The following is an 18,253-nucleotide window of genomic DNA, read 5'->3' on the forward strand; positions in this document are numbered from 1 at the left end:
GTCCTGTGAGCTGGAGAGTCAAGTTGAGAAGAAGTGCAGGTAAAGCCCCTTTATCTCAGGCACGGGGTAGTCTGGTTACAATGGCCGTCCCCACCGTAACTGTCCAGGCCAAACTGGCAGATGTGGCCATGGGCGTATGCCCTTCTTCCCAGAAGCATCTCTTGACACTTCAAGTTTCCTGGAAGAAGGTGGTCTTCTCAGAGAAGACAGCAGAGTACGTCTCCTCCTGCCTTGGACAGGCTCTACGTCTCCTTCTCAGTCTTCCATAAACATGCTTTATTACCTGGATTCCCAGAAGCCAGACATTTAAATAACGCCAGGCTAGCAGCTGTCCAGACAGAGCACATCTGTCCCTGTCCTGTAAACCTCCAATGTGGCTGTTGGGTGCATTGCCCACATCATCCCAGCCTTGGTCCAAAGACATAGCAAAGTTGGCTTATGAGGCCTCCTCTGCAAAGGAGATTATCTTTTTGACAATGGCAAGGGCTTCTATTTCCTCAACCATTGTCTTTTTTTTTTAACTGGTCTGGGGTGCTAATGACCTCTACAGACTGAGACGCCTGTCATGGGCTGACCCACAGAAGCGTATCCAGAAGGTCCAAAAGATAATGGCCTGATGATATGATAAGATTTCATTTTCCCGCATATGATATAATGTGAAGATTCCTGTCGAATCCCTGTCGAAACCATTTAATATGGTAGACCTAACGGCAAGCAATAATATTTTACACAAGCAGACCAGCTTGTGAAGCTCCTGGGAAAAGAAGCATTTCATAGGGAAGAAATCCTACCGTATTTATGCATGTGCGTATGTATATATGTATTAAATAGTAGATACTATCAACTTTGGGGGCATGAAACAAAGCTTACCAGCTGCCTCAAAGCACTAAGCCTATCCCTCCTCATGATGATCTCTTAGTCTTTCCCTAAGAAGTTCTTTGTGCTTTGAGATCAGAGACCTCATTCAGAGAGCGTCTGAAGCCCTCTGGACCCCCGAATTCACTCAGCTCTGCCTTTTCATCGAAAAAGTACAGAAAGAATACGCAACTGCAAGGAGGTCTGTTAGTCCTCTCTGGGAGGGTCCTGTAAGTGGGGTGACCAGCCAGCCTACTTTACCTGGAACTGAGGGATCTCCTGGGATATGGGACTTGTAGTGCAAAAGCCAGGTGTCTAACCATCCTTCCCACCATATCTGGGCCCAAAGAAAAGAGGAATATCAGGTATGTTCTGCTTTCATGGATAAAATAGGTGACAAGGAGGCAACTGTGGGATCACTTAGGAAGGAAAGTAGGGTCAACAGACCAAGCACAAGGGCAAGAAGAACTGGTGAGGCTAGAAACTTCGGGCACACCTTTATCTTGTAAACTCCCTCCCGCCACCCCCACCCCCACCGCTGCCACCCCCACCCACATTGCCTCTTCCTGGGCTGGGTCCCTAAGGACCGGCAGGGGATCCTTTCAATAGAATTGTTATCAGCAGTCAAAAGAAAGGCAACTGGAAAAAATTTGCCCTCCAGAGTCTCAATCTGGGGGGATAATTCACCCCAAGATAAAATGATTTGCTGGTAGCCTTGACATCAGGGTCATCATCTCTTTAGGAGCTTGGAGGAAGTGAGACACTGAAAAAGATGTAGAAAAATGTAGTCCCAGCAGCCTCCCAGGCAGGGGGGTCAGTGAGTTTTCCCAAGAAAGTAAGCTGGTCTGTGATTATGTCTTGACCCAAAGCGCCCAGCCCGAGACCAAGCACTGCCTCAGCACAGGGTCTTGAATGCCCCTAACAGGTGTCTTATTGGAGCAACTTTGTTTCCTTGCAAAATCTGAGTTGTCAGACCATCCTCAATCGGCATTCTTGGTAAAGGTGCAGTGCTTTTCCCCATTGTCATGGAAGGAAAGTGAATCAAGATTCATTCCACACGACCTCAAAGCCGGTATGCCAATGAGAAAATGTCATCTTGAAGCACACATATAAATTAGACCAGCTGTAAAGATGCCTTTGGGTAATGGATCCAAAATCAACACCTGAGCAGTTTCCAAATCTCTCCCCAAGAAAAAAGTAAAGAGGAATGTGCATGTCTCCCAACCAGAAAACATTGATGTTTCAATTGTCAGCACTTGAAACAGTGCTTCCAGACAGGCATCTTGGCATTGATACCAACTTGGCTTCATTACAAAAGCCTTGATTAATTCACCCACCAAAGCATGTCCAGAAGATGGTCACGGTGGAGAAGAAATTGGGAGCTGCTTAGCTTAGAGAGAAGACTTGAAAGAGTAGGTGGATGGCAGATCAGTATCTTCCAATATCCAAGGGCTCTCGAGGGGAACAGGGAGCTAAACCGCATGGGCCCAGATGGAAGATAGAGCAGAGACAAGATTGCGTTCCAACAAAGGGGAAAACTTTCTTATAATTAAAACTTCCCTGTAATAGAAGGAACTGCATTAGGAGGTAGTGAGCTCCCATCCCTGAAGGTGTGCAAGCAGAGTTCTGACCAACGTCCAGGGATACTATGGATGATGCTACTCCTGTGTTGGATTGGAGACCAGATCTGATGATGCCTGCTGGAAGAGGCTACTCTTGTGTTGGACTGGAGGCTGGATCTGAGGATGCCTGAAGTCCCTTCTCAGCTCTGAGATTCTCCATACTCTGGCTTTGGGGCCTGTCCAACACTGTGCTCCATGTACCTTCCCTGGGCCCTCAGCCCTACTGCTTCGTGCCTCACTGGTGGTGATGAGGGTCAGGAGAGATGCCAGGGTGTCCTGTTCATGCAGACACGAATAGGAATGAACGGCTTAGTCATGAGCCACGTTCTCAATCAGAAGCATGATTCCAAGGATTCTGGGTCATTGTGTATGGGCAATTTCTCAAGTTCCTGGTGGTGTCCACTGTGCAGAACTGTGTACCTAGGGAGGAAGGAAGGAAAGCATGAGAATTCAACAGGCATCCTTCAAAGGCACCAAAGAGAGTACTCTCACCACTGTGACTCCCTTTCTACTGCACGGTTCTGAGAGCATGGTGAGGTAGGGCTGGGCATGGGTGTACTTCAGTAGGCGGGAAGTCGAAAGAACTTCATCCAAAAGTGAGGAACTGGAGGCCTACAGGAAATGACAGGCCCAGGATTACCTAAAGAGTGAATGGCAGGTCTTGGACTGGAACCCAGTTTTCTTTCCTCCCAACAAAGCCTAAGTCCCTTGTTACTCATCAAAATGGACTCTGTGTGAATACGCCAAGTTTCCTCCACCAGGGAGGGTTCTGGATTAGAAGTATCAAAGCGCTGAGATTTGTAAACCACTCAGTCTGAAAGACACTATACCCGTTATTGTTTCTTTGATTCCTTTTGGTGACCTTTGGAAGAGTCAATCGGCTGATGAATCAAACAGCAGGCTGACTCTAAGCATCACGGTGAAATTTACACTGCCGTATCACACAGTTGCACACATCTGTTAATTGCCTTTAAATCAATCTCAATTGCAAGTGGGTCATATCATCAGTAACCCAGATCCCAGCCTCTGGCAGTTATTCTTATGAAATTTCCAGAGAGTTTCGGAGCACTACCACCACTTGCTTCCCTAAGGCCAACGTTAAGCCTATTCAGGGGGACAAATAAACACACCGGTCAGTCATTTGGCATATGCTGATGATCAACGTGGTGGTGGCTTCTGATGAATTGCATTAATTCTGAGTTTGCTTTGAATCGTAATAAATTGTGGCTGATCTGCACGGATGGACTGGTGCCGTACTAAACCCTCTCCGTGCATTACCTTATTCAATCTTCACAACAGAAGATAGTATTGCACTCGTTTTTCGGTTGAGCAAATGACACAGAGATCCAGTGACTTGCCCAAGAGAATAAAGGTAACATGTGAAGAGAAAGTCAATCAAATTTCTGTCTGTCTGATGCCAACCCCCACGTTCTCACACAGCCCGTGGACCAGGTGTGAATTTAGAATAGTGGGTCCCCACCGGGACAATTTGGAGCCATTTTTCGTTGTCATGGCTGGGGCACCTAGTAGGTAGAGACCGAGGTGCTGCTACACGTTGTGCAACCCATAGCACAGTGTCCCGCAGCAGTTACCTGGCCCCAAATGTCAACAGTGCCAAGACTGAGAAAGCCTGATCTAGAAGAAAAAGTCCTCTTAGCTGGCTAAAAAGCACGTTAGTGGAGGGACACAGACAAAGTGAAAGCATGAGTCCGAGATCTCACAGAATTGTCCACTGTGGCTGCTGCCGGTCTTGAAAGCGAGTGGAGGGGATGCGGCTTGAAAACCACAAGCACCTGCTAGAGGAGCGTGGAGAAGAACAAAGTGGAAAAGACTACAGAAAGGAAGATCGTGCAGTCTTAATGAGGGTGAGCAGGGAGGGTCCGGGAGAGAGGTATGTGACTAGAGACTTCAGGGAAGTTAGTGTTCCAGCTACTGAGTCATTAATGCTCAGCCTAGAAACCACTCCTCTATGCTTGGCTTGGGAAGAATGCTGCAAACCGAGAATCAGTTTCCTTCGCTGGCTCCAATCAGGCTTCTCCAGCAGGGGACGCTGCAGGAGGATGGGGGCTGGAAACAAGGAAAAGGGCCGCTGCCCCTCCTGTGGCCACCATCCCGTTTCTCAGTCTTTCCAACTCCTGCATAACCGGCTTTGCGGCAGCGCCCGCAGAGACATGAGCCCCAGCGGGCCGGCGTCTCCTCCTTGGAGGTCGGTCTACATCTCTGTTCTGTGAGGTCCCTCCTCTGCGTTCCTATGTTTTGTGTGTTTGTTTGTTGGTTGCCTTGTTCTCTCAGCCCTAGAAGTTGCTTCGGACAGAGCTCACATCAGTGAGGAAGATGTGCACCAAGCACCATTTTCTATAATCACACGCATTGTTCCATTTGTATCCTTCGCTCTTCACAGCCCCGAGCGGTACCCACTGTCCTCAAGCCCATTTTATGGATGAGACAACTGAGACTCAGAGAAGGTAAGCAATTGATACGAGGCCCCCAGGGTCCGCGAGGCCCACACTCTTCACCTGAAAGCACACTCCTGAACCCCTGCCCTATTTGCGGCCAATGGGTCGCTTTCACAGGCGATCCATGGCACCTCCTCCTACACCACGTTCACATGAAGAAAGTGTCCTGGTTGAAAAGCCAAACTGATACATCTGACCGTGTTAGCAAACGTGCTTTCAGGGAACACAGGCACGCGTCTGCGGCAGCCTTTCACACACCTCTCCTCAGTGTCTCTCTCGTGCTAATGAGCAAGTTGTTCAGGAATGACCAGAAAAGAGGTGTGGAACTGGAGTGGATACTCTGAGCGGAGATTCCCTTTATCCGGAGCATAGCTGGAAGCCAGCAGCTTGTATCAGACATGGGAGGAGGCAGGAGGGCACGCTCTCTAGTTACAACACATGGTGGGGGGTATCGTTTACCATGCTATGGTGGCTGGTACACACAGGATGGAGGAACTGGTCTGAGATCTCGGTGGCAGGACTCTAGGAGAGGCACTGGGTCTCCAGTGGAGTCTGGCCTGCAGAGGTTGGGTGTGCATTCCTGGGCTTAGGTATGGGTCTTCACCTCGGTGTTTTTCACTTTCCTAGTAAATAGCAGGTATTTAAGCAGATCTGGGTTCACCTGAATGGCCACCTTATAAACTCACACGGCTTTGTGAATTCAGGTCATTTACATCAGGTCCACCCACATGTCACGGTGACAGGGGCCAACTATATACAGTGTTTCTGAGGAGGACGCATGAGCTCCCAGCAGTCTATGAGCACATTCAGGGGGATCCACGCATCCTCGACTTGAGGAATACTGGGGAAAAGGAAACACACGATACCGCAGACAAACAGAACAGCGTTCAAACCCTGACTCTACCATCGACTGGTTCTGTGACCCGGTCACTTAGATCAATTCCATCTACTCCATAGCTTCTTTGTGGTAATAACATCAACATCCATAATGGGCTTAGCAAAGGGCTCTACCCACAGAAGATCCACTGTTAAGGAAACCGAGGGTCAGAAAGTGTGACTTTCCCAGGGTCAGAGAAGTAGTTACATATGGAATGGTTAAGAATACAGACTCTTAATGCCTGGCTAAATCCTGGCTCTGACACTCACTAACTCTGTGAATTACTGCAAATGTTCTGGGTTGTTGCGTGAGATGAGATAACGGACACAAAACGCTTATTAGAACGGTGACAGTCAAGTAATAAGCACTTTATAAATGTTTATTAGTACTGTTGCTACTTGATGTTGGACGTAGAACTTGAACCCAGTACTGGGTTGCCAATTCGGTGCAGAAATCCATCCTTTAGTAATTGATCAGACATTTGTTCACTTAGCAACTGATCACGGGGCTGAAAGAAACCTTCATGAAGACTTTATATTAGCTTCCTAGTGCTTTTGTACAAATTACCACCAACCATTACCACGCATCTGTCAGAGTGGCAAATGTCTGTCAGTTCTGTTTGCTGTAAGATCTTACTCGCCATTTTTGCAGCTGTGCTGATGGAAAGCAAACCCCAGAGGTGTGGGTGTACCTGGGCAGTTTCAAGTCCAGATGAAAAAACTCGCTGCCGTTTCCCAAGCAACAGCAAGGCAGGAGGCAGCTCCCTTCAAGCTGGGTTGCTTCCCCCCTTAGCATTAATTTACTCAAACATGATGGGAGCCACATTAGGTTTGGTAATTACCTGAGTCTACAATTCATTCACTGAGCAATTAGCCTCACACTTAGAGCAGCCTGGATGCAATAATTAGCCGCATAATAATAGCCCCCTCTGCCCGCCCAGCCTGGCAGTATAAGGAAATGATTAGACTTTATTACACATTACCCCAGCCCTCCCCCACAAGGCAGTGCTCAGATGGGGTGCCTGCAAGATGTTTTAATTATTAAAATATAAGGTACATGGGTTTCAAGATATTCAACTCTAAAGCAGAGTTTCCCAAAGGCTGGAGCCCCATCACCTGGGAACGGAGACCTCATATTTGGTGTTTTCTTAATGTTGGGAGCAATGAGACCTTCAAATCGTAGGCATTTATTCATTCATCTACTTACTTATTTTTTTAATTTATTTTGAGAGAGAGAGACAGAGAGACAGAAGCAGGACTCACCCGAAGCAGGGCTCGAGCTCACCTGGAGCGGAACTCGAACTCACGAACCATGATTTCGTGACCTGAGCCGAAGTCAGATGCTCAATCGACTGAGCCGCCCAGGCACCCCCACCACTTATTGATTTAAGGACATACGCTGAACGTCCACCACAGCCCAGGAACCGTACCATGCCCTGGAGACACGAGGGCGGTGAGGACATCTGCACAGTCCCTGTCCTCCCGGAGCTCACAGTGAGGTGCAGGAGCCCCACAGGTGGCTGCAAAGTCACAGCCACAAGGAGGTGTTGCAGTGGGAGGTATTTGGGCTTGCTATGAGAGCATGTCACGGGGAGACAGGCGAGGTTGTACGTCAGGGTAGCGTGGCCCAGGAAACAGTGGAGACGAGGACTGAAGGGTGGGTAGGGGTTAAGCGGGCAAGGGGAGGGGGAGGCCGGCAGGGGAGGGGGGAGGCCCACTGCCAGGGGAGCAGGTGGGCGCCACAAGAGTAGAACAGGCTGAGCATCAGTCCAAGACGAGCACGAAGACTCGGGGAGGCTCCGCAGCCCGTGGACGTCTGTGCTCAGCCCACAGCAGCGGGAAGCTGGCCGCAGCTGTAAGCAGAGCAGGTGCAGGAGGACTTGATGTTTGCAAGAACAGTCTAGCTGTGGTGTATAGAATGGACTGGAATGAGTTTGGAGTGGGAACCCAGAGGTAAATTAGGAGGTATGTTAGCTTCCTAGTGCTTTTGTACAAATCACCACAAACTCATTGACTTAAAAGAATACTAATTAATTATCTAACAGTTCTGGCAGTCAGAAGCCCGAAATGGGTCTCGCTGGGCTAACATCAAAGTGTGGGGTGAGCTGCGTTCTTTCTAGAGGCTCTAGAGGAGGATCCCATCCCTGGCCTTGGCGAAGGCTGCCTATGGGAACAGTGGGCCCACCAGACAATCCAGGATAATCTCCCCATCTCAAGATGCAGAACTCAATCACATCTACAGAGTGCCTTCTGCCACGCAAGGTAATATATTCCCAGGATTTGGGGGTGAAGAGGTAGTCCTCCTTGGACAGCCATTATTTTATATGCCACAGATGATTTTCAAGGTGTCCAGGGGTGTTGGTGGCTCAGAGCTGCAGGATGGGGCCAGTGGGGGTGTTGAGAAGTCAGATTCGGTATATATCTTGAAGGCAGAGCTGACAGGATCCGCTGATGCACGGGACGTGGGGGTGACAGGGACATTCGAGGCACAGCACGGGTGAGGCAAAAGGTGTGGAGGCAGGACAGAGTGGTCTGCTTTGTTTGAGGAATGGTGGATGTTCTAAGAATATATCCCACGGGGTGAGGTGGGGGTGCTGGGAAACGAGGCTTAAGAGGAAGTTGAGGTAGCATTATTGGGGGTCTTAAAAGCTGGGCTGAGGAGGTTGGGCTGAATCCTTAGGTGATGGAGACTGAAATGAACACGGGCTTCACCGTGGGAAATGGGACGGATGATCAGCCACGGAGACCAGTGTGGAAGCCCTTTCCTCTGGGAAAGACGAGGTCATGGGCAAGGACAGTAGCAGTGAAAGGAGAGAGAGGATCTTGCAAAGAGCGATGGGAAGGACGTCACCATGGATTGCACGTGAGGACCCACTGAGAAGAGTCCCTAGCGAGCCTGAGTTTAGACTGGGCAACGAAGCAGGCGCCGATGCCGCTAATGAGGACGCCCCAACCACCCCAAGCCTTCTCTTCTCCGGTAGAGACCCCTCCGGTTCCTCAACACTCCTCACGGATCAGGGTTTCTACTCTCCCCGGCTCCTTGGTTGCTCCACTCTGGACTAGCTTATCTTTGTCACTTGAAAACAGATATCAGAGGGGACTAAGGGACCTTGGCCTCAGGCCCTCCCTCCCCTTGGTTATCAGTGGAGTCAGGATCAAAATCCACATTTATGGCCCAGGTGTCCATATTTATAACTGTTCCCAAACGGGGAGTGTTTCCCCCTCGTGGCCCCCCACCCCATACCGTCAGGGGCTCACAACCTCCTAAATGCACTTCCTTACCCTAGGACCAGCTGTGGCAGCAGCCCCTGTCTCCCACAATCTGGGGGATGATCCCCATCCCTGCAGCGGGCTCTCCCTGGTCAGAGCGGAGGCCAACGCTAGAGCGCTCCCCTCCCATCTCCAGGGAAGATGTGACTGGGGACGGCAAGATGCTGTCAGGATCTTACTGTCTGAGCTGACAACGGGTACTGCCTGGGGGAGGCAGGTGCGGCCCACAGAAGCAGAGGAAGGTGGTCCGCGAAGAGAAAAGAATGAAGTCGATGTGCAGTGCACGGCAGGCCGGAGACGATGGCCTTGGAGAGACAGAAAGAGGAGTGCTAATCCCTGCAAGCATCCCATTCCTTGTTTGAGCCCCAGTGAAGGCTGGTCAACTTCCTGCTCTGGAGACCTGTGACGTGTCCCTGTATCTTTCCGATAGATCTCTCTTCATTTGTCTTCAGGAGGCGTGAGTGGATTTACAGCCTGTGGTAGACCCTCGGAATCCCATTATTTTAAAGCACGTGCTTCTTTCTTTCTGACAGAGCACATCTCTTAGTAGAGGCAAAAACGCTAGATGCATTGCAGTGAAGGGCGTGGCCTGTGATCTTCTCCTGGTTGATAGGACCTGATGGTCTGTTAGGGGAGTCTGCTGAAAAATGTTTCTCTCCTGAATGAAAGACAAGTACAAGGAGAGTCTGCCTTATCTTCTAGCATTTGGTTATGGTCATGGTTTGGGGAGGAGGATGCAATGTTTGGAGCTGTTGTAGCTATTTTGTGACTGTGAGGAAATCATCCTAAAATGAAAGCTATCGGGTTGAGAATGGTAGAGTAGAAAGATAAAAAGCATCTGGGTCCTGTATGCTGTTGTCGAATCAATGGATTAACCAACCCTGAAACTACCCAACTCTGGACTTTCTAGCTTGTAAAGGATAAATGACCTGCTCGCTTAAGTTGATTTTAGTCAGGCATTCTAGAATGTCCTTGCAGGCCAAAGTGTTCTAAATGATGTAATGTCCACGCTGCCTGTCTTCCATGTCTATAGTCACTTCCCATATTCTGCCACATTCAAATCCTACCCACCCTTAAAGACTCAGTTCAATATCCAAAACCTTCCTTCCGGAAGCTTTCTACACCATCCATCAGCATTTATTGTCTGTAGGAATACAAATTATCTGATGGTGTCTGATTGGACATATGTCTGGCCTCCTGACACTCGTGAAAGGGAGGGTCTATATCTTATGATAAGAACCAACAGTCTTTCAGCCCTCTGTACCAGACCCTGCACTAAGTGAGTTTAAAATATTGTTGTATTTAATGCTTACAATGACTACGATGTCAGCGCTATTATTTTATATATCTCCACTCCACGGATGAGGAAACTGAAACTCAGGGAGCTTAAGATTGGCCACAGGTCACTCAGCCAACAATGCACAAAGCCAGGATTCAAATCCACACGTGTTAGAATCCTGAGCCCTTTTTAATATTTGCTATATACCTCACAACACCTCACGGAGCGGGCAGAACATCATGAAATCGATAGAAATGGGACGGAATGAATGGGCTATAGAAGGAGACCGTCCTCCCCAACGTTGCCTGGCATTTGTATTGATTACAAAGCATGCCGGCAACTATTCTGTCCCTGATCCTCACGGTGGCCCCGTGTGTTGCACCACGTTTGTGATGCTGCCTTCCGTTTTTTTTTGTTTTTGTTTTTGTTTTTGTTTTAACATTTATTTATTTTTGAGACAGAGAGAGACACAGCATGAGCAGGGGAGGGTCAGAGAGAGAGGGAGACACAGAATCCGAAACAGGCTCCAGGCTCTGAGCTGTCAGCCCAGAGCCCGACGCGGGGCTCGAACTCACAGACCGCGAGATCATGACCTGAGCCGAAGTCGGACGCCCAACTGACTGAGCCACCCAGGCGCCCCTCCATTTTTTTTTTTTTTTTAATGTTCAGTGCCATAGCTTCTGGGAGAGGGGGGAATCCCCTCCCCATTTGGACACAGACCTGCTGTGGGTAGTTCTGGTTCTCAATCTATGGGAAGGACACTGAGAAAGCCCCCTTGGCATGAAAATCACCACATGGGCTGGGGTCGTTCCCATGGAAACACCCCAGGCAGAGGAGCTGGGAATCTGAAGACGAAAACGGGTATTTTCCAGCTGGTAGAGGACAGAAGGTGTTATGGACTAAATGTGTCCCAACCCCAACATGATAGCATTTGGAGGTGGAGATAATCACGTTTAGATGAGGTCACGAGAGTGGGGCCACCATGATGGGGTTAGTGCCCTCATAAGAGGGACAGGGACCAGAGTACTTCCTCTCCTTCCCTCTCCCCCTCTCTCTCCCTCTCCCGACCCTCTCTCTGCCATGGGAGGACTCGTAAGAAAACAGCTGCCTGCAAGACAGGAAGAGGATTCTCGCTGGGAAATGAAACTGCTGGCACCTTGATCTAGAACTTTCCGCCCCCCAAAACCATGAGGAAAGAGTGTTGCATAAGCCACCCAATCTGTGGTATTTTGTTACAGCAGCCTGAGCAGACTAGTGCAGATCTCACGGAGCCAACGAAAGAATGTGCATAGAGGGACAAAGAAACAGGATCGGTTGAAGAGATATGACCTTTTGCCTTTAAGTCATTAATTCAGAAAAACCTGAGGCCTCAGGAGAAAATGAACTACCAGAGGGGCGCGAACTACCGTGTGCTTCTGTGAATCTTTTACTAACAACGCTTCATTTATCCCTGGCCTCCGGGGACCTTAACTATCCAGAGACCTGACTGAGCAGCTTTTATTTGTTTGTTTGTTCTTTTTAAGGGCTTCTGAATCCTCAGCATAGTTATCACAAATGTGTGGACTTTTCTTAGTCTTCCTTGGTTTTTCACTCAGAGAATATTTAAACTCAGTTTGTATGTAACTCTAGAAAGCTTCTCCCATACAGGGCAGAGCAGAGCTTGGGGGACTGGGGTGGGATTCGCTATGTGAGCGGCGGCAGACCGATTGCATGACAAAACAGTGGATGTGTGCAACGAAAAAAGAAACATAAGAAAGTCGACAGACGTCAACACAGCACAACCCACAGGGGCCATTTAGTGCAGAGGAAAACGTTTCAATCGTCTCTCTAGGCCATTAGCGTAGTAGGCTAATGTAATAAAGGAGAGTCAAAATCACAACTTTGAATAAAGTGGCTCAAAATTGATACTGGGGGAATCCAAATAAAGTCTGTGGTTCAGTTGAGAGTATTGGGAAGATGCTAATTTCCGGGCTCTGATGAACGCTCTACGGTTATATAAAACGCTAGCATTAGGGGAAGCTGTGTGAGAGGTATACGGGAGTGCTCTGGACTATTCTATGGATATAAATGTGTCTCCAAATAAAATGTTAATAAAGTACTACCAAAAAGCCCTCTCATCCTGATTTAGTGACAATCATTTGTTTAGGAAAGATGAAGGAGTTCACCACTTGCAGCCAAGGGGATGCAGGATGAATGTGGACCTGGGATGACAGAACCTCCCAGGACAGTGATTTCATGGGCTGAACCCAGCTCTGTCGGGTGTTCCTCTCCCGCCGGCCTTGGGAAGGCTGTGCTCCCAGAACGGGGAAGAAGCTCCAACCAAAATTAAAAAATGAAAGGATATAAAATGAAATAAAACTCCCCATATATTATCTTTGGCCTTCAGATCCATAGCAATCAAGGTCCAGGAGGAACTCCGGGCTCAGTGGAAGACAGAAGAAATAAGCAGAGACCAAGGCCATCTTGGAGGAGGAAGTGAACAGAGAGACACAGAGACGGACTCACAACACACACAGTGACAGACTTACAGAGCACGTTAGACAGGAACTGGTCTATGGCAGGAGAGCAGGAGGAAGCTGGAGACAGAGCAACAGCCACTTTTAGTGGAAACAGAAAACGGCCACAGGTGAGGGAGAGCCAAGCAGAAGTCGCAGAGGAAGAAAAGAAAACACAGAAGTTAGTGGACTGGTTGGTGATCTTAGCCTCAAGAATTCTAGTAGCCTCGAAGTGCCCTTAGGGGAGGATAAAGAGGGGAGCATAATTACTGCACAAGCTGGTTATGTCCCACTGTTTGTCTAAAAGGCACTTTTACAGCTGGCACCTCATGTGGGTCTCACGACAGCCTGGGAGGGTCACTATGCAAGTTAGTTCCTCAGTTTACCAAAGTAAGGACACGGGCACAGAGAGGTAAGTTACCCAGGTAAGGTACCCAACTAGTTAACAGCTAAGACAGACTGAAAGCCAAGTGTTCTGAGTTACCTTTCATGGTGCCGTGGCTAAGGGATGTGCAGAAATGCTCCTCCTCACCTTCCTCCTCCTCCTCATTGGCTGCCATTTATTGAGCACCTACATGGGCCGGATCTCATCCTGCACCCTTTACGTGAATGACCCCGTGTGATATTCCCCACAACCTTGGGAGGCAGACAGTACAACCCCTATTTTCTGACGAGGAGCCTGACACTTAGATGCACCGTGACCAAGACACTCTGGCTCGTAGGATGGCCAACGTGACTGACCCCAAGGCCCTCTGACTCATTAGCCCTTGCTTCCAAAATCCTGGGTTGCCTGGGTCCCCACCCCTCAGTCAGATTCGGGGCCAGGGAAGCAATGAGGTTCTTTTTGCAATTGAACTCTGGGTCCCATCCCAAGAAGGAAGAGCCATCCATGGCTCCCTCCTGGTTCCCAGAGACATCCCAAAGCCGGGTACTGGGAAACCCCGTGCAAATATCTAATCCCCGTCAGGGCTCTAGGCTCTAAAAGGCTCTCTCGACTCTATCCGCATCTTCCCTTAGCAAACATCACATTCCACTTCTAATGAGACAGGAGGCCAAGCAGAAACCAGGGTCCTGCGATTAGGATTTTTAAGGGCAATCTGATTAAAATAATTCACCATAAGTTTAAAAAAAGCACAGAACATACCCTCTTGGGCTCTCTTGTCTCTTCTTTAGCTCATCTCCTGTGATTGTCTATGATGAAGAATCTTTGACAATACGGTTGCATATATATGGCCACTGCCTCCATACAGGTGTCTCTGACCATCTCAGTACGGTAATCCCTTTCCTTCTTGTGAAAAAACATCGCACTTCCTGCTTCTGTAATTTATTTGACAGTATAATCTGCCCTCTGACAGCCCTTGATGTAGCTTATTATTAAGTGCAACCTGTACATGCATTTAAGTGGAATGTTTCTAGATAAATTGCAAGCCTTTTGGGGAGAGAAACCACAGCTCATTTCTCTAGCGCCGTCCAGCATTTTACTGACCATTATTAACCAGGCACTGCTGGTTGAGAGGCAAACGTCCAGAATTCTAATTTCAGTTCCACTAATTAGTGGCATCTCAACCTTAGACCTCCCTAGGCCTCAATTCCCTCATCTGTAACATAGAAATAAGCAAAGCACCTCGCTGAGCAAATTACGATGAGTGGTAACTGAAGGGGCGCATGCCCCTTGTGCGCTCCTTGTGCCCGGCATGGCGCGCCTTAAACATCAGCCGGCGCTACTCGAGGCAAACTTTAAGCGAACGACGTGATTAAATGGTAACTCGGACCCCCAACTTTTTCTTCCTTCAACTGGTTCTCTCTAGCCCTTCGTTAGTGCAATCACGTGCCTTGGTATCTTGCACTGACAAAGCTCCCTAAAGGTTTACCAGCGGAATATATGGAATATTCTGTGAGATTCTTCAAGGTCAATAAGGCAGATGCTGCCATGAAAATTTAAGAAACTCAGAAACGTTCGTTGGGCCATCAACAATCAGCTGAAGACTTAGGTGTCTGGGTAGCTGTTGGCCAGACGTGCTTTCCCGGAAATCAGACCATCAGAACCCAGCGGCTCACACACTGGAAGCCATGGTGCATTTTAAGAAGAGCAGTTGATACTCCTCCTTCACTCTGGGTCTTCCAGCCACAATGCTGTGCTTCCAAATATTGGTGTAGGGCTGGGATTACACAAAAGGACAAGAGAACCGTGAACTATTGCAAATAACTAATATTTGAGGTGTGTGTGTACATATATTGTGTATATATACATCTATATATCCTCAATAATTAAATTTTAACTACTCTTACACATTTATTCATAACTTTTCCTTTTTTTAAGTGCAAGCGACAACATTGCTTTTCTTGGATATAACCCTTAATGAGTCCAGTGAGTGAACTTTCGAGAATGCAACATGTAGGTAAGTTTATAGACGTATCTGAACATATTGAGCCAATTCTGGTCAAACACAAACAAACAAACCAAAAAAACCAAACCCCAAACCCCAAACCAAAACCTTTCCTTGTGAAAAATCTCAGAATAGAATAGAATTCTTACAAGCACTTTTAATGTGAGATAAAAATTTAGATTTTCAGAAATTTTGGAATTTGTTTACTGAAGACCTTATCAACTGCCCCTGTCCACGTCAACCTTGCTGACGTGGTATGGTCTTCCTGTGACCTCTTGCTGTTTGCCATTTCCACTAGATGGAGGGATCACATAAAACCACGTCCACTTGAATCCGTGTTTTTATGTACAGAGATTGTTCCTTACATTTGTATTGCAGACCATGGTCTTACAAAGCCCTTTGACATCCATCGTTTTATTTTTTATTCACCCCAGACCCATGAGGTTGTGTGAAGATGTGAAGGAAGAAGAAGTCACACACCCCCTTCCTCTGCCCAGACAGGGTGGGAGACTTTATTATTTTTTTTTAATTTTTTTAAAAAGTATTTTTATTTATTTTTGAGAGACAGAGAGAGGCAGAGTGTGAGCAGGGGAGGGGCAGAGAGAGAGAGAAAGACCCAGAATCTGAAGAGGCTCTGGGCTCTGAGCTGGCAGCACAGAGCCCGACGTGGGGCTCGAACTCTCGGACCGTGAGATCGTGACCTGAACCGAAGTCAGACGCTTAACCGACTGAGTCACCCAGGTGCCCCCAGGGTGGGAGACTTTAGATGATCACACTAGACTATGCTAATTGGTCAGTCTTACCTTTCTTAAGTCCAAGCATGTTGGGTCCAGACAGGGCATTAGCCTGGCAGCCTGGGACAGACCCAGGAAGGAACACAATGTGAGCTGCTATTTGGATGGTGATGTGACGGGGTAGGGATTGGTTGGTGGTTAGCCAGCTGCCTGGCAGTAGGTGTTAGGACACTCAAAGCCAAGAAGACAAGGCTTGGTGGCAGGCAGAGTAAAGAGGCCCGGCAGGGAGCTGGGATCCTGGAATAATGACTCAGGGTGCTTTACAACACCTGGATAGCTCCCACAACCTGCTGTGACATTCTAAGAGCCCTGGCCTTTTCTGATTAGCTCCACTCCTGTTACCCTTAGAGGAACTCTGTTACTTAAAAGGCTCTTCTCCACAAATATTGAGTTAATACCTTAAAATCATTGCCATAGACTCATAAGGGAAGACTGCATCTGGCTCAGCATAGTGACCCCCAGGGCTGACTTCCCTGGGCAGGGAGGTCATATTGTCCTCGTCCTCAGACTGACAGTTCTAGGTCTCCTGGACAACGGGTGCAGAGGAAGTCACCCAGCTCTTTCTAAAGCAAGGCTGACTGCCACAATCAGAGGCAGATCGTTGGCTTTTGCTGGTGTGGCAACTCCTTCTCTACAAAACGCACTTCCAGTTACTCTGCCCTATGTATCAGGGGCAATGCTGAAGTGTCTTAAGAGTCACTTTCATGGGGGCGCCTGGATGGCTCAGTCGGTTAAGCGTCTGACTTCGGCTCAGGTCATGATCTCACGGTTCGCGAGTTCGCACCCCGCATCGGGCTCTGTGCTGACAGCTCAGAGCCTGGAGCCTGCTTGGGATTCTGCGTCCCCTCGCTCTCTCTCTGCCCCTTCCCCGCTCACGCTCTGTCTCTCTCTGTCTCAAAAATAAATAGTCACTAAAAAAATTTTTTTAAAAAGTCATTTTCATGACTCTTGCAGAGACAGTATCAGGAAGCACAACTCTACATGCTGTCCAACAAGAGTCTATTTGAATCTACTGCCTTAAAGAGAATCTGAGCCACGGCTGATTTACAGCTAAAGTTGGTCGGAAATGACAGAGACTCTTCTCATGAACGAACTTTGAAATGTTACCTATTTTTTTTTCAACGTTTTTTATTTATTTTTGGGACAGAGAGAGACAGAGCATGAACAGGGGAGGGGCAGAGAGAGAGGGAGACACAGAATCGGAAACAGGCTCCAGGCTCTGAGCCATCAGCCCAGAGCCTGACGCGGGGCTCGAACTCACGGACCGCGAGATCATGACCTGGCTGAAGTCGGACGCTTAACCGACTGCGCCACCCAGGCACCCCAAAATGTTACCTATTTTTATAGTTACGAACTCACTCTAACGCTGTACCGCTATGAGCCTCACAACCTGCTTTAAACCCCGCTTTGAGTGTGCACTTTGCTCAAATGCGCTTTGGCCTCTGGCCAAAACTAAATAAAATACGGCTCCAATCTGACCGCACCAGCTCTGTTGTCAAAAATGTCCTGGCTCATCTCACGCTTCCTCACGGCAGGGTATTACCGCTGGTCCCTCGCGGCAGACTGAAGTCTGGCACATTCTGAAGCCATCTCTGTCCTGGATGGAACCGTTAGGAGGGTGTTGGCTGCTGCTGCTGAATTTCACTCTCTGCAGCACCAACAATGAGGTCGTGCGGTGGGCGGGGGCCCCCCCCGCTGTGTTCGTTTGGTCAGGGCTTTTTCCATTAGGCTTGGTCATCGGCAGTTGGCTGGTTACATACGCAGTCCTAAGATCAAATGGCTGGAATCCAATTATCCCGGCTTCCTGTCTGCACAGTCCCGCCAGGGAAGAACACAGTCCTGTTTGCCTTCCTTGCCAGGCTCCCAGGATTCAAAGTATATCATTTGGAGAAAATCAACAAACAACAGACCGTCAGATGTTTTAAGGGAGAATGAATGTGGCGTGGAAAGAGGAAGGGCCGGTCCAGGATGCAAAAAGCTACCTGATCCTTATTCTGCCTCCTCCCGGCTCAGTGTCCATCCTTTTGCTTCTCTGAGCTTCAGTCTCATTTGTTAGGGGGGGATTGTAACACCAATCACTGGGTTGTTGGGAGCTTCTGGTAAGATGATGTATGTAAGAAAGCTTTGAAAATTCTAACGGTGAAGGTGATGGTAGTAACGAGGTGAGCCGGCATTTATCGAGGGTCTACTGTGAGAAGGGCACCGTGCTAGGTCTCTAA

General features: G+C 48.5%; 1 protein-coding gene across 2 annotated transcripts in view; it reads right to left on the reverse strand.

The window, feature by feature from the left end:
* Positions 1 to 1,411: 1,411 nt before the first annotated feature.
* The window catches only part of HTR4 (5-hydroxytryptamine receptor 4), a 159,395-nt gene continuing 142,553 nt past the window's right edge, over positions 1,412 to 18,253 (reverse strand). For both annotated transcript variants that reach the window (XM_040497086.1, XM_040497068.1), the window contains one exon: positions 1,412 to 2,897. In XM_040497086.1, the coding sequence (XP_040353020.1) occupies positions 2,810 to 2,897 (88 nt within the window). In that variant the 3' untranslated portion in view covers positions 1,412 to 2,809. The remainder of the gene's footprint in view (positions 2,898 to 18,253) is intronic.

Source organism: Herpailurus yagouaroundi, unplaced genomic scaffold, assembly GCF_014898765.1.
Source record: "Herpailurus yagouaroundi ecotype Mexico unplaced genomic scaffold, PumYag 29, whole genome shotgun sequence".
NCBI lineage: Eukaryota > Metazoa > Chordata > Mammalia > Carnivora > Felidae > Herpailurus > Herpailurus yagouaroundi.